Source organism: Lates calcarifer, linkage group LG3 (assembly GCF_001640805.2).
Source record: "Lates calcarifer isolate ASB-BC8 linkage group LG3, TLL_Latcal_v3, whole genome shotgun sequence".
NCBI lineage: Eukaryota > Metazoa > Chordata > Actinopteri > Centropomidae > Lates > Lates calcarifer.
In genome coordinates, this window is record NC_066835.1 from 6,816,516 (window position 1) to 6,844,162 (window position 27,647).

The 27,647-nt window shown below is 42.5% G+C and overlaps 1 protein-coding gene across 1 annotated transcript in view; it reads left to right on the top strand.

The window, feature by feature from the left end:
* csmd2 (CUB and Sushi multiple domains 2) overlaps positions 1 to 27,647 on the top strand; it is a 223,016-nt gene that overhangs the window by 40,768 nt on the left and 154,601 nt on the right. The window contains 2 exon segments of the mRNA XM_018701481.2: positions 20,768 to 20,962; positions 25,164 to 25,371. Coding sequence (XP_018556997.2) covers positions 20,768 to 20,962; positions 25,164 to 25,371 — 403 coding nt within the window.

A 27,647-nucleotide genomic window follows, 5' to 3' on the forward strand; every position in this document is an offset into this window, starting at 1 on the left:
TTATGCTACAGGAGACATAATGAAAATTATAAATTCTCAATGTATCGAATACAAATTTGAAATAAAGCCATTTGATTCTCATACCTCAGCTGTGCCATGTTACACCTTAATTTAAGAAGTGAAATGTAGTGACAGCAAAGCAACATGACACAGTATTTATCTTTCTGCTAAAATACACTGAGAACAAAGTGATCAGGTCTTAGAGATTGTGAGACTTTTCTACACAGTGTCTGTCTATCTTACACTAATGAACGCAATAGATGTCGTACCGCCATGTGGTGAATTTTGTGATGGGTTATATGCCATAAATTCAATCAAAGCGACCTCTCTGATGGCCTTGTACTTCAGTTTGCTTGCTGTCATTGAAAATTGTGGTAAGCACCTGTGTTAAATGCTTTGGATGGAGAATAATTTCTATTAGAAACAGATAACTGATAAAAGCAAATGAAAATTGCTCTAACCATGTAACTGTTTTTTAATGTAGTTTAACTCACCACAGTGTAGTATTCATGGTGAATACATTACATTAATATGGTGTGTGGTGTGCAAGTGTGCTCACACATAAGGCCTGAACGCTGCTGTGTGTTTACTGTAGTTCTTTCTGGACTACAGTAATTTGACTGTTCGCTGCTCAGGTTATGAATACACTGTGTGTGTGCATGTGCACATAAGTGTACACATGCACAACAGTCTCTCCTCAGCTGTGAAAACAAGGAGACTGATGCCACTGTGTTTGCATGCTAATCAGTTTCTGTCTCTTCCCTCTCTCCGTCTCCTTCTCACACACAGTGGCAAGAATTTTCAAACTGAGGTTGGCTGTTTCCCATCAGCTTGAACGTTTCTATTGAGTCTTAATGATGCTGGGATAAAAGACAACAGTGATGATAATAATAATAATGATTTACAATTTTGAGGTAGGCATGGCATATTGGCATGTTGTGCTGTCATGACAACTCAACCTCTAATTATGCTGAGAGTCTAAAAGGGATACATGAAAGAGGCGGGAGAGAGGTAATTTTCATTTCAGCACGGTCATAAAACGAATTCCAATACAAGTACTTTAGTCTCAGTTCCACTGCTTATTGGCTGATTATTTAATAGCTCTACAGGAAGCACTAGTCTCCAGCACACTTAAACAGAAGAGAAGTGAACACATTTAGATGCAGAACAAGTTTGTGTCTTGAAGAGACTGTTAAGAAGTTGTTCTTTTCACCTCATTTGTGTGTTGCTATATTTAGTCCACAACACTTGTGGACTGTTGTAAACCTAGCTGCAGACTAATCTGGAAGGCATTTGTGCAAACCAAGACTTGATGGTGCATAATAACAGAACAGATGTTACTGTAATGAATGACTATATAGCCAGAGAAAAAGCTGATGTCATCTAAACACAAATGTGTCATATTAGTCAGCCTGTTTGATCATATAAATATATATGTAACCCACTTGAATTGTGTTTAAATTTGAATATTCTAGGGCTCTGATTCAGCCAATCAGTATCCATCTACTTGTAGCTCAAAATGAATTACTGCCTACTGGTGAAGTTGCAGGGTTTTTTACTGATTTATTACTGCCTTGATTGGACCTCTTATGAACAGCAGTTTTATCACGCTGTAGTAGTGCCAACAGACCATGCTACTTAACACCCTGCCACTAGAACACCTACATGTAATTCACCTATCATTTTACAGCTTTTTACTTACCAGTCTAGAAGAAATATTGTGATGGTCTAGGTGGACCGTCTGGTCACTGTCCGTTAGTGACTCACTGTAACATCCAGTCTGCCCTGAGGAGGTAGCGTTCCTCAGAGGGCATATATCTGACTTCTTATATTGTAAATACAACAATGGCTGAAACTCTTGGCACAGCGACCATCACCATCACCCACTCCCAGCAATAAATCATGCTCGGTGGCAGAGAAAACTTACAGACAGTCCCTTTAATATTATTCGTAAAATTAATAGAGTTTTTAACTAGTCAAAATGCCTGGTTCCTTAGTTTGCTGGTGGACGGCACGGTGGTCCAGTGGTTAGCCCTGTTGCCTCACAGCAAGAAGGTTCCAGGTCCAAGCTTTTTTGTGTGGAGTTTGCATGTTCTCCCTGCGCCTGAGTGGGTACTCCGGCCTCCTCCCACCATCCCACGTTAGGTTAATTGGTGACTCTAAATTGTCCCGTAGGTGTGAATGTGAGTGTCTATATGTGTTGGCCCTGCAATGGACTGGCAAACTGTACAGGGTGTACCCTGCCTGTACCCTCGCTGGGACAATCTCCCCCCCACCCCCGGTCATCAAGTCCCCAAACATTGTATATTATTTTCTAACACATCCACTCTGTCACTGGAGGTGTGCAATTGCCATAGCAGCCACAAAGCCCTTTGCTATTTTGTTTGTAAATGGCAACCATGTAAGAGTTCAATATCGACTTGAACAGAAACCTACTGTACCACATTAGGGCCACGTAGATACCTCCAAACTTGGACACAGTCCAGCTTTTGTGTGTTCTGAGGCGTATTAAGATTCAGCTTTTGTTTGCTGATGTCTGTTTTCCCACAAGCAATGACTGACCGCGCTTATTTCCATACCATTTCCCAAACCATATGGGTGAAATCCTGATGTGGGCCTCCTGCAAACAGAATTGTGCATGCATGGTTTTCATGTGTGCATTTGTCCTCAGTGACCAACCAGGTCCAGCTCATCTTGATCCTGTATTTTTCCACTGTATAGGTGGCAAAAACCCTGGCCTTGTAAAATATTTTCAATCAACTCCCCATAGATTTTTGAGAACTAATTCAACAGCACAGACTTGCAAGCCCTCTATTAAGCCTTCTCACAAAACAGCATTCAGTCTGCACCTTCTGCATGTTTTTCCATAAGCCTATTTAAACCCAATGCCACTATTATTTATTTTTTTAGCCTTTTCTACATGTTGTCACAGTTATCTTTAATAGACCAGCTTCAGTACAACTTTTGAACATTGAAATGTTACTGCAGTTCGTAATTGATTGTTTTTTAGAAAAGCCAAAGCAAATTCAGTCATGTTTGGACACAATAGTAGCAGAAAAACACCACTGGTGATTGAGGTAAGACTGTTAATTACACACCTGCCCTCACAAAAGCAGAATACTATTCTAATTCTAACAGCGGGTCCCGTGTACAGTAGAGAAGCCAGGGACAAGTGCTTCCCATTAGAATGGGGTTCAAAGCCCTGAACTTAGTTAATGTTAAATGGAAGCCCAGCTATTATTGCTGTAATTTTACCGAATGCGCTCACTTATTTCCTCTGAAAATGTTGGCACGTCCGTGTGAGTGGAGCCTCAGCTCTGGTAGATTGTAGCTGTTATTAGTGTCTGGCATGGGAATCGGCCGCCAGCGTGTCTGACCGTTAAATGCTTCTGACACTTAATTAATGGCTGATTGTTGAGCGGCGGTTCTCCGTCAGCCTAATGAACACTGTCTGGACTCACACACACACACACACATATACATGCAAGGACTCTTGCGCAAACACACATATACTGCTAGGTCTTGCTTGTGCTCTAAACGCACGCTCCACATCAATATTCCAATGCACCTGAAACAACTCTCAAAAACTGGTGAAGAAATTTGTGCAGCTTAAACATGGTGCATTAGTATTTCAAGTCTGTTGTTCATCACTACCGCTAACTCAGTGAATCACTTTAAAAAATAATAATAATAATTCATGGTGATTATAAGGACAAATAATCTCTTATGGCTCTATTTCTCTGTGTCTTGATTTGCCCATAGAAAACTGTCTTTGACTTCTGAAGTCTAAATTATTTGTACACTCATCAGAGGAGTGAAGTTAAACACCAGCTTACACTTGGTTCAAGTGTAATCATGCATTCTCTTGTTCTTAACTTAAAATGACTGGTGCGGTTGGGTTAAGAGAATGATGTAGCTGTTGAATCTCTTCCAGCTGTCTCTTTCCCTGCTCCACATTATGTTAATATTTGATACTGGATCCCACATCTGAGCCTTTTTGGGATTATTTTTCATATTTTCTTTATTCTTTATTCTTTTCTCTCTTTTTATAGAACTGACATGAGCTAAGAGAGCTCTTGACAGTTCCCATTGCCCCGCAAGTCACTGCCAGGCACGTCTGCTCTGCACAGCACTACAAGACGCGCTCATTTTTTTGGGTCTCTACCCTCATTCCTTCTAGCCCTCCATTTGTTTTCTGGGTGAATGGGCGGCAAGACAGGGTCTAGTCTGCGGTCAGGACAAGTTGTTGTTTTGCTCTCCAGATGAGGGAGTGGAAAACAACACTCCCACACCACAGTTTCCAGGCAGCTCAGCCTACAAGGACACATCTGTACACAGCAGACGTTCTGAGCGCACCCATTCACACAAGGAGTGTGCGGGAGTGCACACTCAGACATCGCATGGTGTATCCGCTGCTCAGCGGAGCATGCACGGAAAGGTCATCCTTCCATGTGAACCGTGGCTTAGGGTGAGTTTGTTTGCAGTGCCTCAGAGCAGCACCGAGATGCGTGTGCATATGTCAATCTCTAACACCAGCTCTCTATAACTGCCTGCGTGGGCGACCATGTATGTATTTCTCTCTAGGGTTGAGACAGTGTACAAAAGGAAGTGTCTACTCATTATCAATACCATAATCATTGAGGATATGAAAATCCAAACTTTTTTTAGGCTCACTGTTTTAGTCAGTTTTGGTGTTGCATTCAAGTCCATACTGTAGAGTGCATATAAATTATAGATAAGATACCTGCTGCCTTATCAGTATGCGCCCACTGTAATTTATGTTACACCTGGCTTGACTATGCAGGCTGCCTGCATGGCATAGGTTACAGGTTATAAAGGTATAGATGAATTTGTGACATGCAAGCTGCTTCCCTAATATATATATATATTACTAATATATATATATATATATATATATATATATATATATATATATATATTACTCATGTTATGGCCTCTGTGCAGGTGCACTTGACTATGAGAATTGTGTAACCAATCCTGAAGTCCTTTATTTTGCCACTTCATGCAGCTGGGAGCAAAATTCAAAAACTCAAAATGGGAAACTAGCTGCACGCCTTAATAGAACTGACAAGTTAGTGTATGATAAAACAAGAAAAAGGAGGCTCTTATACAATGCTCACACTTTAAATGGAAAGTAAAATCAATAATTCAAATCAAACCATGAAAGTAAGTGAGCTCACATTTAAAGAAAACTATGAACATTCCCACTCATGTTTCTCACATAGCTCAAGTGTGAAAAACATACAGTCCCTCTGGAGATGTGACTCTGTGGTATGGGGATGTTTGACCGAGTGCCTGAAGCAAGCAGGCTGTGTGTGTGTGTGTGTGCCTGTGGGAGCATGCATATGTGTGGGGACTTTGTAATGGTCCGAACACATGTTGGTGGATGGCAGCAGAGGAAGTCTGTCCCGCTGTGGAGAAGCGACTGAGGTGTGAGCAGTGTGACAATGGCACAAAGTGACAGACAGACTGAGGCGAGTATGAGGCCAGTGGGCGGGATGAGCGGCGACGGTACTGCGCATCTGTTTGTGTGTGTGTGCGAGGGTGCATGGACTTCTATACTGTGCATACAGGTTGTAGAGGGTTGTCTGTGAGCAGTCAGGAAGAGTGAACACTGCGGTGTTTCTCGCATGCCTGTCTTTATTTCGGCTCCTGTGAAAGGCCCTCTGTGCTCCCTGCTGTTTCCACACTGACAGACTACACACTGACAGGGCCTACCCTCACTGCATCCTAACAAAGAGAGAAGGAGATGGTGAGGAAGACAAGGGGGGAGACACAGGAAAAGAGACATCAGCTGGTGGAGAGAGGGTGAGCTACAGAAGGAAGTGAGCGAAGAGGGTATGGAAAGGAACAAGAAAACAGGAATAGCAGGAATAGAAAAATAGGAAAAACAGCTACAGCGATTTAAGTCTGAGAGATAGAAAGACAAGAATGACTCACAATTGTGAGGTAACACATGAAACAACGAGGGAAATCTTCTCCCTCCACCCTGCTAGAGATGCATCATCACGAAAAAAGCAGGTCAGGAGGAACACAAGGAACATCACACGGCACATTTGCTGCACCGTTACTCATGCACAGCAGCGCTCACCCCTTCTCCGCAGCCATGCATTTTTTAGTCGGTGAGCTCATCCCCACCCCAAAAAAAGCACCAAGAACCCAAAGTGCTCTCACCTCTCTGATGCAGCACTTCGTTATTCGGTCCTGACCGCGTTAAAATGTCACCGGAAACACTTCAAACCCTTTTACTCGTTTTATTTGACTTCTTCAAAAGGTTGCTAGTGTTGTTATTCCTCTGCTGTTTATGTGTGGCACCAGTCTGGCACACTAATACTTTATGAAAGTGTGTAATTAAGCGCCTCGGTTGGCCTCGTGTAAATGTCATCTGCTCAGCCCTCTGGATCGTAGACTTTGATGTAATTAATTCCAGCCTGAGATAACCCCTATTAGCTGACTTGCTGTAAGTAAGGGTGATAGTTCACCTTTTGAAACCATGCCCTCTTCTCAGTGATGGGTGTTGGGATAAATCCAGTTCCAAGTACAATGTAACTTCAACAACAGTAAGCGAGTTAGTTATCTAAATGACGTGCTTTTTCAAGGTGTGATTAGCTTTGTTTTTGTGGGTTTGACTTTAAATCTCACTGCGTCATGACTGGTTTTTGACTAGTTTTACCACCATAACAAATAATCATCTAATCTTTTGGGTTTTTTTTCTCTCTCTCTCTTTCTTGAAGATAGAATCAGCCTGATAAGTTTTCAGTAACAGTAAAAATTAATTACTTTGGCTAACGTTTGATGTTTGGCCAGTGGTACTGCAAAAACCAATCAAATCGAAAAAAAAAAAAAAAAAGTCCAGAAAAGTCACCTTGAACGTATAGAGACTGTGGCAGATGCAAATTTTTTATCAGCTTTTGCTTATCAACATTACTCTGCAGTTTGGCCAACCTCAAATTTGAAATCTTTGTCTATTAAATTCACTCTGATATCTGGGACCATTTATTTCCTAGCCTTAACTTCTACCTCCCTCCCTTTCCCAAACTTCCTCTCTCACTCCCCTCCACCTCCCTTCTTCCCAACAGCGATTTTTATCCTCCTATCCCATCCTCAATCTCTCATCAGGATTAGCCTCCTTTGCTTGTTAGCGTGCTAGCTCTTTTTTCTCCCTCGCTCCCACATTTGTCTCTCCGTACAATCCTTGTTTTGTGTGGATTAGTGCCCGCATTGTCCTCGGATTAGGGTGTCATTGTTTCTGAGCCGGGATGAGGTGGAGACGTGCTTCTGAATATGTGCGAGTTCATGTGTGTACAGTATGTTCGAGTTTGTATCCGCATCCTGAGACCGAGAGGTGATGAATCTTTCTTTTATAAGTGGAGTTTTTTTTCTTTTCTTTTCTTTTCTTTTTAATAGTGGAATGCTTTGTAGTGCCTGACAGAAAGCTCTGCGACTTATGTGCCCTTTTCTTGTTTATCTAATTGGCATTTGTCTTCCTCACTGCCAAGTGTCGATGTAAGGGTATGTGCTAGGTGTAAGCAAAATGGCTGAAAAAGCTTGGAGCTTGGAGCGAATTAGTGTCCTCTTATGGTCAGGTAATTGAAAGGCCAGACTCACAAGGAAGGGTGCTCGGGAAATGAGGAAGTGGAGATGCAAAATTGTGATAATTTCATGTCATTACACACACAGAGAGGGTGGGTAGGGGGGCGAGTGTCTAAAGCTATTAATAGAGGTAGGTGCAGCAGCTGGGAGGCAGGGGAGGTCTTCTATGAGTATCGAGATGCACGAGAAATTCCAGGCATTGCCATATCAGACTTCTTATCTATTGTTTGTGACAGTGTGGTATTTAATGGCTTATTTACTCTCTTCTCCCGCAGGTAAACTGGTGTGACAGTTTATTGATCCAGAAAATGTTCAGCTGTTAGAGTTAAAAAGTTATTCAGAGAGACAGTATATAATCATCCTATCTTTTGTGTTTGGTGCAGTCTTGTGGTTCCCCTCAATTGCTTTTATCCCAATTAGTTTGATTGGAATTAAACTTTTAACAGCGTGAAGTGTATTTACTGACTCATGATATAGGCGACATCAATAAACCCACGTTCATCATTAAGCAGCTGCGTAATCTAATACATCATTAAGATTGCCTCGCACACATGTTACCATCCATGATGAAATACCCAGCGGCGGGTTATGAACAGTAACCAGTGCATTCCCTTCTCTCGTTGCTTTAATTGATACCAACCAAGCGGCTCCTCCTTGGCTGCTGTGTTTAATCACTTCTCCGTTTACTAGGCCGCTGTAATGCACAGCCATTCATCAGACGTGCTTATCGATCAGCCGATTGCCGATTCCCTCCACTCATCCCTTTCAGACCTTATTGACTGTTGGGTATTCACTTGTTAGCCGCCTAAATGTCAAAGGTCAAATTTAAGGTCTTGGACATTTGTTCTGGGAAGTTTAGTCAAAGCTTTGTTGACTGAGTCTGACTATAGATTGTTTTTTGATGGCATTTTTAAATCTGGCAGTATGCAAATTGAATTGAATTGCCATGGCTGTTAATATACACATATGTTTAAAGTCATGGTTAATGACTAGATCTAGGTTTGCTGATTGTTCTGTATTGGATTGTGAATAATTCAGTCTGTACTGTGACGAATGGCAATGCTGAATCTTTACAAATAGCACACACAGACACATAAGCCAGGAGAAAAAAAAATCGGAACAAACATACACACACTGCATAATATCGTCCCCTCAACATAATAACATGGGTCAGCTGTGTTTGCTCGAGCTCTTCTTCACTTATAGAGAATCAATGTTTGCCGTACTCAGTTGCATTTCCACTCTTTTGACGCCAACAGCCCGGGCCATTTCAGGCTGATTTACTGGAGGGGAAGAGAGACAACGGGGAGGTGTCATGGAGAAACAAACCTTCCTCCGCAGACAGCACGGAGAGTAGACAAATATCTTTCATGAGTCACATAGAAACTCGGCTTTTAGCTGATTTGTGTTTATCCTTGCGTTGATTTGTGTCCCTCTCTGAGTCTGTCTCGCTGTCTGCCTCCGTGTGTGTGTGCCTGACAGGCTCTCGCTGAAGCTCGCCGTGCATACGCCGCAGCTGAAGCGTACAGTGAAGGCACACCTGTTTGTTTTGTGTTTGTCTTTTACCCATCATTTGGCATCGCTATGTGCTCTATTTGAGGCCTTAATTCACAGTCTCTGTTCAGTGTAATGATGCAAGGACCGGGAACAAGCTGAGGTGTCAAAAGGAGGAGACGTGGATATTTATTTCAGGGGAGAGTCATCTTTGTAAGAGTGGGTGGGACGTAAAGTTGGCATCTTTGTGAGTTATGCTTTGCATACTCTGTATGCTTCTGAACTATGTGTTTGAGTGACAACGAGATGATCACATGGTGTATTTATGATCTTTACTTGGATCACCTCCAATTCCATTTGATTTAGCTGCAGCAGGAACATGGAGCTTTCTTTACATATTCCCAGAATGGTGTGTGGATTTTCATCTCTATTCATTTTCTCAGGATATTGGTTGGTCTGAATAATGTATCTGATCCTAATCTTTCATTTTAGACCACATGTGTTGGTGTCTATTACAAATGAACTGTCTTTCTGTGATACTTAAGTTTAAAGGAAACATAGAGGATGACGCTATTGAATGGCACATCCCAGAGGAACAATAAGTCTGGAATCAAAAGAAGAGACTAGCTTAGGGAATACTGGGTGGGATTTGGAGGAAACAGGGAAGCAATAATATCTGGAACTGTTTCCTTCCAAGTCACCCAGATTCTTCTGGCCTGGAGGGAGCAGAGGAAGAAAGGGAACATTACAGTATGTAGATAAGATGCTTAAGTAATATGCATCTTATAGGAAAAGCCCCTGAAGCAAAGTAAAATATGAAATGTTGGGAGGGAAAGAAGACACCAGGTTAAATAGAGGAGTGGAAGGCATGTTCTAATGGATTATACTGTGATTATTACAGTGAGTCAGAGGTGAAGAAATCTATATAGCAACAGAGCATTAGCCATGTACCAAAACACAGTAATTTAATGGATTTTATGATTGCATGACTCATTCCATAGAATTACCGTTCAATACATGGCCAAATGTAGCTTATTATAGTATTAGAAAAGATCTTGCTGTGGCTCATTTGATGATGATGATTGCAGGGTTGATGAGAGAGGCTGCTCTAGAAATGCAACAGATGATCCAAATGAAACCAGTCAAACTTCTTTTGCAGGTGGAATGGTGCGTTCACATCAGGAATCCTCTCAGAAACTGTGGTAATATCAACAAATTGTTTCCCTGGGGTCTTTCACAGCTCGTGATTCTCTGCTAATTCAGTTTACGCCTCGTCGTTATTTTCTCATATGGTGGCGAAAGGCAGCCGAGGCTCCAGCTCTATTAAAAATAAACTGTAATGTATTGCCAGCTGTCACACAAGCAGATCAGGCACTTGGTCTAAAAAATAGTGACCGTGAGAAATAAGGATGACAGGATGATTTAACTGGTGAAGCGGAGCGTGCAGACTAAAGGCAGTGCTGTGAGTTAGAGTTGAGCCAAAAACAGAACTGCATCAAGTAAAGAGGCTTCACTCGGGCACAGGATATTCGCTCCACAGGACTAAAATACTTCCACTGACCTTTTGCCCAAGACAATCTTTATCAGAATGTGAGCCAATGTAGTCTTTGCATGATCTGTATGATTAACGTCTTTGAACTGATATATTTGTATCAATAGCTTATAGATGTACGGAAGAGGTGCCAGACTTTAAGCACATCTTTGAAATACAGCACTTAGCTGACTGATCAGCTGTCAGTAACAGTGAGATGAGGGTTAGCAACATGATTCGCCAGCATGCGTTCATGTTTGGAAGAATGCTGTTATTTACACAGTGCTATAATGAAAATTCCTTGGTCACAAAGTCCTGATAGGCCTCGCTGGCTTTGATTGCTCTCCTTAGACACAGCACCAAAGTGTATTTCCCTCAAGGTTTAGAATTTATTTGTGCAGTTAGCTCTATGGGTGGTGGAGGTTTAGGGGGCTGCAAACTAGATAAAACAAACAGGATTCAATGCCATTTTTGTGTCTGTACTATTTGTACACTATAGTACACACAATATAATGGGAACTAGAAATGACTAGATGGCAATATCAACCTTAGAAAATGTTTCAGTACATCACTAGTGATGTCATCTGATGTAGAGGCCAGTGGGGTCTGGATCTGGAATCAGAATATTTTTTGCTGAGTTTGAAGTGTGGTGAATCTGGAGTTCCTTTGCCTGTCACTAAAGCGAATGACATCTAAGAGAGAGAGAGAGAGCAAGAGAGAGAAAGTGAGTTGGGGGGATGGTGGGGTTGGGACAAGGTTAAATGAAGGTATCGATTAATCTTTCCAATGCACCTTTGCTTCATCAAGCTATCGCTCTATTCTCTGCACAAGTCAGATAACAAAACAGATAGAAAACTAAAGTGAACTGAAGGAGACACAGTCAATGGGATGTCAGTTTGAATTGGCATTTGACCTGTTGACCTGACAAGGAGAGGGATGCTTCAATACAATGTTTGGAATGATGCTTATTCCTCATGCTTATATGTATGTGACAAAGGCCTTACCGCCATATCCTTGTCATGTGACACGTGAAATGACCGTATGAAAACACCAGCACAGGTTGGAAGTTTACCTAGATAGTAAAGAGTATGTGTGAGTATGTCAACGAGGAATTACAGATTTACTGCATCCAAAGAAAAGAGATACTTGTTTTGTCTTATTCCCCACGAACCTGTGTGTTTACGCATCAACACAAAGTCCTCTCTAGTGGGCCTTTACTGTTTCCAAGGCAACATGCAGAGCAGGGGAGAGAAAATTGGCTGAGGGGAGGCCAAAGCAAGACAAAATACGGGAAAATGAGAGAGGAAGCTAGGCGGCTTTTAGCTGTTGCCCCAACAGCAAGACCTAAGTGTGGCAACACAGGGCCAACTTGTCTGTACATCTTTGGTGTGTTGCTGATATGTTAACAGCTACTGGCCATGAAATGTGATATTGATTGAAATTTAGTTTCCCCAGAGGATGGATGTTGATGGTTTCGGTGACCCTGACCTTTCTTTTAGTGTCAGTCTGAGCTGAAAATATCCGCTTCCATATAATAAAATATTCATTTCCAAATCAAAAACTGCAGTAGAAAGCAAGATCTTGAAAATGAACAAGGGATGCACTGATCCAGTTTTTCCAAGCAATATCCCTTTTTTGCCCTTAATGTAATATATGTAAACCTCACTGTGTGGAACTAATTAAAATCAATTTTCTATGTGTCATTTAACTGGCATAGCTGTAGCTACACATCATTTATGTGCTATAATTCGAGACACCAACTTCCTTTCAGCATGTTAATGAAATTGTGTACATTCTAATTACCTTGCTACTTTGTATGAATTTGTTTTTTCTAAAGTAGTGTTTTTATTTTATTCATTCATTTCTGTATTGTGTATGACTGTTTGCAATATCCAGGGTAAGAATCTACTGAATCAATGCGCCTTCGTTATCATGGACGGCACATTCCAGTAGTGCAGTATCACCAGCCGTCAGCAGACACAGTCATAAATTGACAACCATTAAGTAAACCAGTGCAGTTGTAATCTTCTTGATTTTGGATAAATGTGTCCGTGTGCACCTGTACACTTGAGCTTGCAGGTGTGACCACAGAATTTCTGTGATTTCTGTTTGCAAGAGTAATGTCAGTGGAGAGATAAGCCAGGAAAGCCGCAAGGATTTAGATGCTTCAAGTCAGACAGAGTCAAGGCTGTACACAGATGTGTTGATCTCTCCTCTCCCAGCTCCTCTCCTCAGCCCTGTCTCTCATCTGTCTTCTGGCTTTCCTTGAGGTCTCCCATGCTCCTCTATCCCTCTTAGTTTAGCCTCATATATAGTGAATGGCTACTGAATGGCACATTATTCCGTTTTTGCAGACATTGTCGGCAGCCATCAATTCTGTATGAGCTCTCCTTCACACCTCGCCGCCTCCCACACAGCAACTGGCCCTTTTTACCGCACCTGCTGTTGTGTGCAGGGGAAATGAGGATATCTGGAGTTCATTCCAGTCTGCATTTGTATGCATTTGCGTGTGCGTATGTTTGATTGTGTGTGTACAGAGCTTCCAACCCTCGTTCTCACTTCAGAGTTGTTGCTCGTCAATGTCAGAGAAGCTTTATACACAGCTAAGCTCAAAATCAGACAGGGATTTTCAAACTTGCATCTCTAACCCCCACCTTTCAGGCAGTGACACGCAGTGCAGCATTAACTATTGCCCGTACACACACAAACACACACACACCTTTACTCGTGTATAAACACACTGAGATGTGATTACACACAGCAACTTTGATAAGGGCTTTCCCCTGCCTATCTAAATCTAAGGTGGTCTAGATGCTAAAGTGTTTGTTTCTGCTGCCTCAGAATCTGAGTGTAGAAAATAAGCATTACAGGAAAGCGGTGCTGCAGAGAAGACAACACAGTAATTAAATTATAACTTGTGATAAAATTATGACAAGGTAAATTTAGTGTGTGACATTCTTGGGATGATAGGATTGTAAGTATTCTCTGGCTCTTAGTCTCAAAATCCACATCACACAGCGTTTATCCTTCCTCCTCCATCTGAAAAGGAGCTGTTACCTGAATTGTTCACCGCCAGACTTCCTGAACACGGTGAACTTTTATGTCACCTAGAGGTTAAACAGGGACGAACACGCTGTGACAACAGTGAGGCGAACCGGAGCCGCAAATTCTCCTTTCACACATACACACCTCTTTCTCTTTAAACCACACACTGTGGCATGAATGCACACGTTTTTTCATTCTAACTGAAATCAGTCTGATTGAAGATTTCGGGTCAACTGTTCACACGGGATGTGAATTTAATATGGTCTGGTGTTTGCATGCGCCCATGCGTTAAATTGGAACAGCTGTGACACAAAAGTGATGAATATGTCGTGCATTCATCTTCCTAAATGACTATCTTATCTCTTTGGCGCATGTTTGATCGGCTCCCTGAAGATCTTATTTTCCTACCGTCTAGACGACCAATAACGTTCAGAGTCATCAGTTTATGAAAAGGTTTAAACTACCCCTCTGCAAACAATTGAAATTTAAATTGGTTTTGGCCTGTTTATTCTGACTGAGGTGTTTATATGGAACAGTTTTATTCTGTGTGGGCTTTTAAAGCAATTATATTCAATATTGGACTCTATGTAAACATACCTAATGCTTCACTTTTGCAAATGTTTTGCTAATATTTCTGTTTATATCCAGAGAGTACACTACATACTGTATTAACATAAGTGTAGCCTAGAACAAAGATTACCTACCTTACCACTGAACCCTAAGTCAGTAGTCATAGTCCACTGTTTTCATTAGAACTTTTGACCAGTGAAATTGTTTGATTTACATTCGGAATTGACTTAGCTGAGACCTGCTAGTTCAAGTATATACTCTAGGTATATAAAACTTCAGTTTTAAACAAGGGTGAAAGATCATAACAGTTACACTGGGAATGTTTTTTCAGATTGCGTTGCTTAAAATTGAAGAAATAAACTGAAATCTAGGTATTTGAAGCAGTTAACAGTTTCAAACAACTTTCCCTTGAGAGCTCTGTCAGAAAGCACTGAGCTCATGGTGTTTACACTCTACAGAAGCCTTAAATCTATTAAGGGAAATTCTTTGTTAGCGGATATATATATATCACATGTGCACACGCTCAACTGTAGGGCGCTGTCTGTTCCTTGGATTGAAAGCGGAGTTAATTTCTGCATTCCTCAGCCTCTCTAACCAGAAGTGATGGGGAGTTGCCAGCCTTTGTCCGGCCCATGTGTAAGGGAACAGGAGGCATTGATTGAATTGCTGCTTGACAAAGCAGAAACTGCTTATTGAGCTAATGCACCTGTGTGTTTGGATCGATTTTGCAATGTCACTTCCAAATACATAGCAGGAAGACAGAGACGGAGGGAAGAGGGCGCGAGAGGAGAGGGGTAGAAGGCAGGAGGGAATCAGAGATGAAGATGGGAAAGATTGATGTAAGATGCATACTTAGATGAGTACAGAAGTGGCTACATGGGTTTGGGTTTCTTAAACTCCAGCAGACCCCATCAAATTGTGAATCACTGTATGGTCATCTTGTCTTACTGCTTCCTTTTGCTGGAGACTAATTTAGAGCCAGGTGCTGCAGAATGTAGCTCATCCCTATTGATGACAAAGCTGTTTCTCCCAACATCCCTGCAACTATTTATTTCTTACCATCTGTCTATCCGCATCTTTGTCTCTCTTTCTCTCTTACTTCAAAATATGAGTCAGTCTTAATCACTATCCCAGACATTTCCACCCCCCCTTTATTGCTTTGTTTACTTAAACTAAGATGGAACTTTGACTTTCTGAGAAGTAATGTAGATTGGAGGAGAAAAGAGCAAATTCCTCTGTCTGTTTTCTGCACCTCCATGGTACCTCTCAAGGCATATATGTGTGCAAATACTTTCCCTGCTGTGTTACACTGTCAGTCACGCGTCTTCTTTGGCTGTTTGATGCACGGCAGACAGAGTGATGTTGCGTCAACTGTACCGAGACAGGCTCGTCTCGCCAACTGTTGTCTCCACATGTTTGTCTCTGTCTCGCCCACACTTTTCTTGCTTTAATTCTCTCCTTTTCTTGCCCTTTCCCTCAGAATATTACTTCTGGCTCACTTCAGGGACTGGGTTCTTCTCCTGACTAATCTATTTTAGAATATAGCAGAAATCCATTCTTTCTATCCATCTCCGAATTTCGCCATTTGCAGCAACTGTTGCCATCTATTAAATATGGAAACACTTCCAGATACTTTTGCTATATTACACATTCAAGATCTCTTTATTTTGCAGCATAAGCTTTTTTAAAAACTATAATGTGACAAATGGGCTCTGCAGTGTGCAAGGGTATGTAGCTATTCCCTTTTCCTGAGAAAGAACAGATGACAAATTGAGGAACAGGTTTGAAGACACTCAGGAAGAGAGCACACCGGTCTTATTAGGGTCAAAGGTCATCCCACAGGAGACGAGCTTGATACCCCCTCCTTCTCCGCTGTCCTTTATCCCAGTTGCCAGGAATGAGAGGGGATGAAGAGAAAAGGGAAGGAAGGATGGAATGCAAGCGAATGATGTAAGGGATGGATGGTGTGATGGATGGTGGGGCTGCTTGATCTCAGTATGTGTGTGCATGTGCAGCTTGTGTACACATGCAGCTTGTGCGTATGGCTCCACCGTTAGCCGGTGTGCGCCGCAGAGAGGGGAAGCATTGATGGACGAGGAGCATCCTTTGCCGTTTCAGCAGTGGAAGAGCTTAAAGCATCCGGGCCCCAGGGACGGGCCATGTCACAGTCTCCCATCCTAGTGACTTATGGACCTGCCATGACAAACACCTAAGTGCTGCTGCTGTGGGGTTGGGCGACTGGGGGGTGGGGGTGGGGTGGGGTCTAACAGTCCACGTGATGATGACAGAAGAATCACTCCCCTCTGTTTTAAAACAGAAATCAGTGCTGCTAAGTTTCCACATGAAGGCTGTAAAGCTCGTAGAATAATAGAAATAATTCTGATGTATGAAAGCGAGTGCAGGGGGTAGAAATTAATGGAGAGTAATGTGAAGTCGTCTCGCAAATATTTGAAATTGTTTTCTCATTATTTCTCTCAAGCTCTTTCGTGTGTGTGTTTGTTTTTTGTCTTTCTCCCTCTGCATCTCCCTTTTTCATATTTTCTCTCTCTGTTTAGGATTTAGCCTGCAGAAATAAATGGAAGAGGTTGTGATAAATGAGTTTAGAGCACACGGTGCAAAAAACTGCTGGTTGTTTTTTTTTATACACTGCTGCCTTGTTTTCCTGATTTTGACTACATTCAGTAGATACTCAGTAAGGCTCTCTTGCTGTATTATATGTGAAAAAAGAAACATTACCTTTGTATGAATGGTATTTTTGTCTGCTAAAAAATTCTACCACTATTAGATCTGCTTTGGTGGGAAATCTGTCGGAAACAAATCGGGGAATAAAACAACATGATTTTTAGGTATATTATGCACAATGAATGTTGCTGTTTCAATGCTCCATATCAAATACTGTCAGTTTTTTTTACTCTGTGTTTATCGGTGAAAGATATATTTACATTGTGGGAATAAAAATAGTATTGATGATTCTCAATCCGGTTCAAAAAGGGCGGAAAAAAAAAAAGTATTTGCCACTTCAGTGCTTCAGGCAGAGCCCTGTTCTGGGGATTGCACCAGTAATGACACCATTAGACTTAATTTACTGCCCAAACTAATAACCTGAAATGGAGAGTGTGATGAGAATATCACATACGTGCACACACACGCACACATATGTGCTCGGATATAAAAGTACATGCTTGCGCATCAACACTCAGTGCTGTGCCCTCAATCAGTTTTAATGCAATGAAATCAGTCATCTTGTTCATCTCTCTCTCTCACATACACACACACTTCTCCCCCTGTCGTTCTCATAGCCCTGCTTACACCACCTCTTTCTCACACATCTGCCATCATTAGAGTTTTTTGTTTGTTTGTTTTTTTCCCACCCATAGAAGTTCTCATTTTGACTTGTCATGGCAAGAAAAGCACAGGTGTAACTAATAACATTAATGATGGCTCCATTCCATTTAGGCGTGCCAGTAATCCATGCCAGTGAGCCAGCATGTACAATATCAGGGCCCTGGCACTGGCACATCTCAATGGAACGCGGCCAGCGTTAATGTTGTTAGTTGCACGCGTGTTTGACAAGTTAAAATGTCTGGCTGTGAGAACGTGCTCTGTCCCTATATATACCACACTTCATTCTTCTGTCCTTCTGTTTTATCTGAACTGACCCTCCTCCCCCCCAGTTTGTGAAATACCGCTCGGAGTCAAACGCTTCTGACACAAGGTCACATGATCACAACTGCAGGGGTGAAGAAGTTACTGTTCCTGCATGCCACCAGGGCCCCCTCTGGCCACGCTGTGGCACTGAAGCCTAAATCCTGGTGGATAGTATGCTAATCGGTCCTTGTGTATATGCTAATCTGGTTGTGATGAAGGGGAAGCTGTAATAAGTTGGCCTTGGCTGGTCAAAATAAAGGCTATGGCACAGTGGAGCCTGAAAGTGACAAGTCAGTCTGTCATCAGTAGAGTATCGGATTAGACCAGAGGGAGAGAACCCGAGTACAAACCAGGCACTTTAAAAGGTAAATCAGTATTGAGTAATTTAGGGCAGAATCCTTGAAGCAGGTGAGCAGGTGTTCTGCCTTCAGCAGATGATGAAAAACACCTGCTGTGAGATCACTGATTGGGCTGGAGTTACAAGTGCAACGTGCAGCTGCAGTCTTGCTACACTAAGTGAGTCATTGCTTATTTTACCCTTTAAGAGCCTCTTTAGAAAAGAAGGGAAATGTTGTGGATGACAGCAAGGATTTGGCTGCTATGTTTTGCTGTTGGCCAACAATGCTGACACTAAACTTCTGAACCAAAGGTACTTTGTGCTTATATATCTTAAGTCTGGCTGTTGTTCAAAATGTAACTGGGTAAATATCACTATGAAACATGCTAGGTTGGGACTGTGTTAGCCACTGAGATTTTTTTCTGGCACGTTTTTGATCAAAATGGCCAAAAAGCTTGTTTTTGCCTCAGATTGTTATGACAATTGTCTGACAACATTATGGATAGGATTCCTACAAAGGAAGACTCTTAATTTAAGAGTAAGATAACATTGCTATATATTGCTGCCAGACTCCATTGACAAAAAGAGGAATTTTACTGAGCAGAACATGGGAGTTACTGGTGTACTGCTGCCTAAATCGGTAAGTTTGTTTGTGTTATTTGTGTCATTTTCAATGGCAGAAGTATTTAGATCCTTTACATAAGTAATATAAATAAACAGAACAGCTAGTTGATTTCAGCAGCCACCATGTTCTGTAAGGTAAAATTATGGGTTCTGTCAATGGAGTCTGGTAGAGATGTTTCTGGTGAAACAAAACACAAAGGTGAAACAACAGTACATTGCCTTTGTTTTGACCTCTGCCACTTGCAAATCTCTCACCACCTCCATCGACGGCAGTAGACTGCCAAACATGAACACAGAAAGTCAGAATTCATATCCAAGCTGTGATAGTGTCACTAAAGGCCTTACTCTGTCTCATGGCATCACAGCTAAGGTCACCTTTGCGATGAGAACACAGATACACACACATGCACATTTGAAATCAAGCACTTAGAGGTCATGTTTGTTTTGTCTGATAGGTGGACTGGACACAAACTGTTTGCAGTCTATTTATTTTACCAGCCAGTTAATTCCACAGCTCAAGCTCTGGGATGCACTGTTGGGTAAAATGACTGAACCGTCCTTGTTAGACCTTGCTGTAAGGTATGCTTTAGCTTACTGGGCTAGAAGAGGAAAAGATGAAAACAAACAAAACAATGTGTTTTTTAGGCCGTAAATTATCTGTACATGCCAGTTTTTGTGTTTGACATGTGAAAATACAAAGCTAAAAATGACCATTGCATTATATCTTCTCTAGATAAAGACAGTTCCTAACATCTTAACATGTCATTTAGTATTCTTCTTAATATAAAGGATTTTTTTTTCCAAACTGATGATTGTTCTTGTTATGATAAACATTTTGCTGTGCAGCCAAAATAAGCCGATTTCCTTTGAAATGTTATAATCTTTTGTAATCCGTTATGAAGCTGGAGACATTCAATAGGGTAGAAATGTGAGTGTACATTGAGTGTGATGGTGAGGTGCCAGGAAGCCTTGTCGCTGTAGCTATAGGAGCCATTCTGTCCTCTCCAGAGTTCAGCCCAGTCCCTGTGGAGAGACTGAGTTTCATCCAAAGTCCAGCACATGCTCTGGCCAGATCCCTCATTGTGTGGGAGTGTGTGTCTGGGACTGTAAACTGGATGACAGGGTGCACACGTGTGTGTGTGTGTGTGTGTGTGTGTGTGTGTGTGTGTGTGTGTGTGTCTGTATGTGTGTGTGTCTGTATGTGTGTGGTATGTAATGCATGTTTGGTCATGGCAGTTTTATTCATGCTCTGGGGATTTATTGCTTGGGATGCAGCAGAAACAAAACCTCCCACTACACACCTATACAGCATCACAGCCAGTGTTCCATAGGGTTACCCAGACTACTGCATCTCATCAAGGAGAACAGAAGCTACAACCATGTCTTTTAGTGGAACATAACAACTGCAGCAACTGAGGTTCAGGAATGGGAGATTGGCTGAACTAACTTTGAACTTGATTTGCATAATAACACACAATTAGACAGGGTCCTGTCAATACTGAGCTCACTTATTTGCATGCAAGTACATGACTGTACAAGCAGTGATGGTCAACATGAATGATTTAGTGGCTTTAATGGTTTTCTGAAGCACTTTAGGTAGTAAAAGAAGGAAAATGTAAGTCTGTATGTCTATAAGGTGGATATACTGTGTGTAAAATGTGTTATTTGTGTAAGTGTATCTTTGAAGTAAGTCATTGCTTGGGTCAGATACATCGCTGTGAGCAGATGGCTCTGAGTGTATGTGTGTAAGTGTTATGTATCTGTACTTTTCTGGCTCTTGTCAGGACTGACGTGACGCAGTGCCACACACACACACACACACACACACACACACACACAAACTCAACAGCAAACTGCCTCATTAACTGTCCTCTCCCTTTCCCTCTCTCTCTCTCTCTCTCCAGCTCTGCCCAGCTACACTTGTGGTAATCCTGGGCAACTACTCAATGGCCACCAGCAGGGGTCCACGTTCAACATCGGGGACAAAATCCGCTACAGCTGCAGCCCGGGCTACGTACTGGAGGGTCACACCACCCTGTCCTGTCTCGCCACTTCGGCTGGTACTGCTGCCTGGGATTTCCCCCTTCCCTACTGCAGAGGTATGTAGGAGGGACAGTGGATGACTTTGTATCATCGCCAGGCTTAATCTTGAACTCTGTCAGTCCACAGAGCAAACATTTTAATCATATCCAGTTTAAGAGACTCTGTAGGGTAGTTTTACAACCCTCAGGGCTGACAGCCAGCTCACAGATATACCAGATTTGTTTGATAAATATTTGATAAATGACTAATTATATTTAAAAATAGATGAAGAACAAAAATAAAAAGACATAGAGAGTTTGTTTTACTATCAACTGTAAAGATGGAGTCTGGGTTACACAAACTGACTGCAGAATGGTTGGACCCATTGTCCTAAATAACATCATTTAAAACATACAATAGAAATATGACAGTCAACATGATATTTTATCCATCGCCTCTGGAAACCATGACAAAAGAATCTATATTGTAAATGGCAACACTGACCTTCCTGTTGAAATGAAGACCAAGCAACCTTGCTTATACAGTCTTTTTATTTTTCAGTTCATAAAACCCGTCTTTCAGCCCACACACAGTCACGTACTGTATGTTTACACATGCCTTCACATGACCTAACATGGTTTTCTGTGGTTATACTGATATCTTATTTACCATGACAGGACCTCATGTGTTAGCTCCCAGTCAGGCGCTTGTGCCAGTTGTCCTTCCCTCACCGTCAGCAAGCACCCCTGCGGCATCGACACCTGCCAGTGCACGTCGTCTGACCCAACATAACACAGTTCTTGAAAATAGTTCGCTGTGAGCAGATGTGATACCATTGTGTGTCATTTCTACAGGATTACACTTTGTATAAAAGTGAAGTCTTACATAATTGAAATGCATCCACACGTCATACCTATGCAAGTCTGCGTAATGCTGTCTCGTGTGTGCGTGTTGCCTGTGTGTCCATGTGGCCAATGGCTTGAGTCAGTGTGCCTGCTGAGCAGAGCGCTGAGACACTGTGCCATCTGCAACCAGGCTGGGAGTCAGGAAGCCCACATAGGAGCACACATGGCTGGGCACCTTGCGCCAGCACAGTCCCCACCCACCCAGTCACATGTAGACATATGCACATGCCTGTGCTCTACATCTAAACGTGAAATCTTTGTGTGTACATTTCTTACAAGAACTCTGTCATCTCCCTTCTTTAAATGTTGTCTCTGTAAGTCACTAACATTTTGTCGTTCAGACCCAAACTTAGGTCTTTTGCTCTCCTCCTCTTTGCCCAACCTCGGCTCCTTACTGAAAAGTATTTAAAAAAAAAAAAAACACTCAAGCACTCGAGGATGTGATTATGCCACCTTTCCAGCAGAAATTATATGCCAACAAGTTTTAGAAACTGGCAATTTTCCCTTGTGATTAATTGAGGTCTCCCAGTGCCACATAAAAAAATCAATATGTACACCTGAGTGCTCCCTCATAATGCATAAGTGTATTGTTAATGTCACTCCAATTATAGAGCTTGCCCATATGTGTAAAGAGCAGAACTCACGCTGCACCTTGGGAGCACAGGGTGGGGAGAACATTTTGGCACAGTCACCAGTCTGGACTCAGGAGAGGACCAGTGTGCCAGCACTGTCAGGCCAGAGATAATAACAAGCCATTGATACTGATGGTACTGATAATGTTTTTTCATTGCCTGTCTTATGCTCATCAATTTTTTCCCCTTACCTATGAGCTCAAAAACTACATCACAATCCACACATGAGTAGCGATTTAACATCTCTTTTATGCCGCACCGTCACTCTTTTCTCTTCCTTTTTAGGGAGCGAAAACAGTGATTTTTGTTGTAGAAAAAAGGCTTACCGCTGACAAGTTCACTGCATTTACCTACAGCATCACTAGTTATCTTTGGTGTGTGCACATGCTGTATTCTAAAAGCATTTCACTGGTTGTGTTTATTGTACTTGTCCCATTTAAAAAAAAAAAAAAAAAAAAAAAAAAAAAAACATATAAGAGTCTTATAGCTTGTTTGCATTGCCCACATTGCTTCCGCATATTACCGTGACACTCAGAGGAATTGAAGCGGCTCCTTATGCTTTATGGAAAACCATGACATCCTGTGTGACAGCCTGAAAATATGTACTGTTCAACCATGGGAAGAATCTTGACATTCACAATTGACTGAGGGAGGAAATTGAATATGTTTCTGCACACCTCATATACTGAAGAGTTTTTTTTGTTTGTTTGTTTGTTTCATATGGTCCTTGGTACAGCCACTTTTAATTTTCCGTTGTGGAAGAGGGCTTGCGGTGGCCACAAAAATGTAAAGAACGAAGGAGCGAGTCAAGGTGAAGGGGAGAGCTGGGAGAGAGTCAGATACTTCCCTTCAAGTGTGACGAAACCGTCCTGTGTAGAATATCAATGCACTTCCTCATCCTTTCTTCTGTCTGCCTTCTACTTCCTGTCACTCCCACTGCAACAATCACCTGTCACCCCCCCCTCCCTCTGCCTTACCATCTCTGTCTCTTTCTTCATTGTCCACCCTCCTCCCCCGCTGCACTTTTCTCTCACCCATCCTCTCTTGTCACCTGTCATCCTTTTCATCCCCTTCTCCTCGCCCCTGTGTGTCGTGGTTTCCCTCCCATTCGAGTTCACACCTCACAGGTTTCCGCTCGTCTGTATGCTCCCCCTCGCCCTCCCCCTGGGGGGTTGCCGTGGTGACAGGCAGGATGGATGATAGACAGGGCCAGGTGCTTCTGAGCCCCTCCTCCCCTTTCCTCCCCCTTCATTCTTTGAAACACCCCACGCAGCTAGCTGGCCACCCACTGATGAATCCTACACCATCCTAGCACACACATACACACAAATTCACATACAATAATAATGTGGAAGTATGATGTGTCCCCTGTATTAACCAGCATATACTGCTGTGAAGTCTGCATTTCCACGAGTACAGATATCACATGATACTCTGTAATGAACATATCAGAAGCTGGGCAGAGGGAATTATCCTGGCAAGACTTTAAATGCATGCTTTATTATTTAATGGTCTCCTTAAAGCAGTCTTGAGGAGGGAAGAATTGCCTTGATTAACACAAATCTGAATTAATCAGAATTTAATCACTTCCCCCCACGTTGCATTAGGTTGCATCACGCATCCTACCCTGCTCCCTGCTGACTGTAGAAACACTGTGGGGCATTTTGAAACCCTGTGACTGGCGTCTCTCTGGCCCGTGGCGAAAATCTCAGACAAAGGGACAGTATGCTGTAACTCACTGCACATTTTCTTAATGCTCCTAAATTTGGAAATCTGCACTTTGGCTCGTAGCAAAAAGATAATTTGTGGCCAGAAAAAAAGCAAAACAAAGAAATAAAAAATATATATATTTTAAATGCTAAAAAGCACACAGGGTTCCTAGCAAAAAAAAAAAAAAAAAAAAAAAAATCACCCAAGTTTCCACTAAGTTAAGCCTATGTGACACAGTTTGGAAGACTTTTCTTGCTGAATCATAATGTCTGTGTCATCACTATTATCAGTCATGTGCATCTCTGTTCTCACAGCATTTTCTCAAAGGAATTTAGTAGGTTTGATTATAATTTAGCCTAATTGGTATCTTTCCAGAGGTTATTCTTTTTGGCATTTTTTTTACATTTAGCTAATTAATTTTTCACGGAAACTCTGTAAAATTATAGAATTATGACATCATACATTGTACTTTTCAACATCAGATGGTCTCTCACTCATTACAGAGTGAGCCTGTTTACTTTAAGAGAGCATTTAATCATGGGCCTTTCTAACTATTTCTTCTATTTCAGTCTGAACCATTACCCGATTTCTTCTATGCATGTGTGGGGATTAGGGTCAGAGTAAGGGTACAAGTGACAGGAAGTAGCTGCATTTTTGCACAAGCTCACAACAAATTGAGTTTCCAGTATGGTTTGTACCATTAGCTAGTCTCTAAAGCTATGCACGCCATGCACGCCAAAATCTTTTTCCAAAGCAGGTATTACAGAAGGAGTGCTCATATAATCAGTGCCGTGCCGTTGACCCAGTATAGTGCCAATTCTGAATAATAATTCTGAATAATTCAAAATGGCCTACTCAGATTTTAGTATGACTACTTCATGGGTCAAGCGAAGCTGTATTTTGTGTTTATTAGCCTCTTACTACCCTCGCTCTCGTATTGTTTAAATTTCTCTCTGCACCACAAGTCTGTGAGTTTATATTTCCCTCTTATATTAAACCTTTTCTCTCCTCCGTGCTCCCTCCCTCTGCAGCAGATGACGGGTGCGGCGGCACGCTGCGGGGCCAGAGCGGGGTGATCACCACTCCCAATTACCCCGCCGAATACAACAACAACGCCGACTGCACCTGGACCGTGCTGGCCGAGCCGGGAGACACCATCGCCCTGGTTTTCTCCGACTTTCAACTGGAGGACGACTACGACCTGCTGGAGGTCAGCGGCACGGAGGGCTCTTCACAGTGGTGAGTAGTCAGCCTGCAGCACTTTTTGTCTGGAGAGTGAGGTGAGCTTTCGGGAGAAGAAGGGAAGGAGAGTGCATTGATGCTCCACCTGCTCACAGGCAGGTGTGGTTGGAGGTGTGGTTGGAGGTGGATGGGTGTGGGTTAGCTCCAGTAGAACTCAGGGTGACTGGCTGGACCATAGCTGTCTGAAACATCAGGGTCATCCAATATAAAAGGCAACTGGTGGTATCTGAAATGAAAATAAAATACTAATTTTATATGCAGTTTGTAGCTTTTACCCCCCCCCCCACCAGGCTGTATCATGTTGTATCATGAACACTCAATCTTGGTCATTCACTCATTCTCTCAATTACTCAGCCTCACACAAACACACATGCTCAGCTCTAATGATGAAGAGGTAGGATATCCTGGCGTCAGTGTGGGTCTCTCACCATCTGTGGCAGCTCCTCCTCTCTCTGACAACTCTCTCAGCTCAGGAAGTAATTAGTGAGCTCGATTACCACCGCCAGCCGCATAGTGTCGTTTTACCCACACTCACACATACTCACACACACACGTGCGCGCGCACACACACACACACACACACACACACAGAGTAGAGCCCATATGGGCGCAAATGGACATGTGCACATAAGTATTCACACTTGTCAGCCACACTTCCATATATTTGTGCTGGCACACTTAGAACTTGCACAAACAGATGTACCCTTTCACACTCTCTCAGACACATTGTGCCTCCTTCACTCACAAGGCTAATATTAGCATTAAAAAATAGGGGTTGAATACAGGTGGATGGATGCACCTGTTGTGCACTGAGAAAATCCAGTGTCTGTCTCGAATGAAATGTTAAAAATGCAGGTTTAGTTTCAGGACCACGGAGGAGATTGGCAGTTCGGATAAACAAGAAAAGACAGAGGAGACTTTGAAGTTGCAGCCACAGGCAGTTGGCTGGAAGGGACAATGGGTAGTGCTGGCTAAGCCATTAAAATACACAGACAGACAGAGGGATAGAGGACTGTTGATACAGCAAACAGGTTCAGAAAGAAAATATGAGGAGTCAACTTGGGAGTGAGATGGTCCCTGGAAACTTGTGTCAGATTCACTCATTCACTCAGTAGTTAAGCAATAACACTTCACGAGAAGAACTTGATTGACTCTCAGTGCTCTTAAAACTGAGAACTGTGCCTTGTAGTCTGATATTAAAGTCTCTTTGAATCTCTGGCTCGGCCAACTGAGAGTTGATCGCTTCCCAGACTCCCACAGACGGCAGCCTGACTATGCTTCTTTTGCACATTTTACAATATCATCAGCTCCTTGTCCCAGACTTTGATTTGCTCTCTGTTACCGTGTGGGGTGCCTGAATCTCTGCCGAGTCTGTCATCTTTGTGGCGATTGTTGCCGGGGGCGCCTACGTTGGTGCACCTGCGGCATGGCTAAAGTGTCTTAAAGAGCAAGGAGAAACAGTGAGGGGGAAGAAAAAAAAAGGTGACTAGAAAGAAGAGGGAGAAGAGGCTATTGGCAGGCGATGCAGAGCGCAAGTCACAGTTGATCATGCACATTGCAAGGGAAAGGCAGCACGGGGGACAGAGGACACGGTGCAGACATGCTGGCTTGCCTCTATTGTTTCTTTTTTTTTTCCTAGTCATGCTGGCTTGGGTTTTACCCACATAGCGTTGACTTCAGAAGTGTAGTCCCAAAACATAAAACTCACCAGCCTATTTTCAGCGCAATAACTTTATCTCTAAGGCATCTTAGTAGCTGCATAGCTACAATTTTAGAGTGGGCTGGGAGCAGTAAGGACAGACAAAGGAGGCGACAGGGTCAAACAATGAGAATGAGTGAACACCAGAGAAGAGGAGTGGAGAGGAGGGCAGGACATTTTGGAAGAGAAGATGGACGTGGAAGTGGAGGGTTAGATAGATGGGTGGAGGGATTACGACTTTCCAGCTGGAGGCTAATTAGAGAGGTCAGGTGGAGCGCTATGATGGCACTGACCTAAAGCACACATCCCCTCAGTGAATGGCGCAGCGAGCCCTCTACTCTGCGGGCCTTGAAGATTGTGCTTTCCTGTCTTCTCTCACCAGATAATTGGACTGGTCTGTGATTTAATCATGCTGGTTTGTACAGGGATGAGTTATAGTTGAGTTTAAAGTGCTTCAGGTGCGCTATTAACTGTGAATTTGGGTTTACAATTCAACATAGAGAAGAAAATGCATATAACTTATACCTGGCTCTTGTTTTTTCCTCTTGATTCTTATCTTCTTTCACCACTTTTA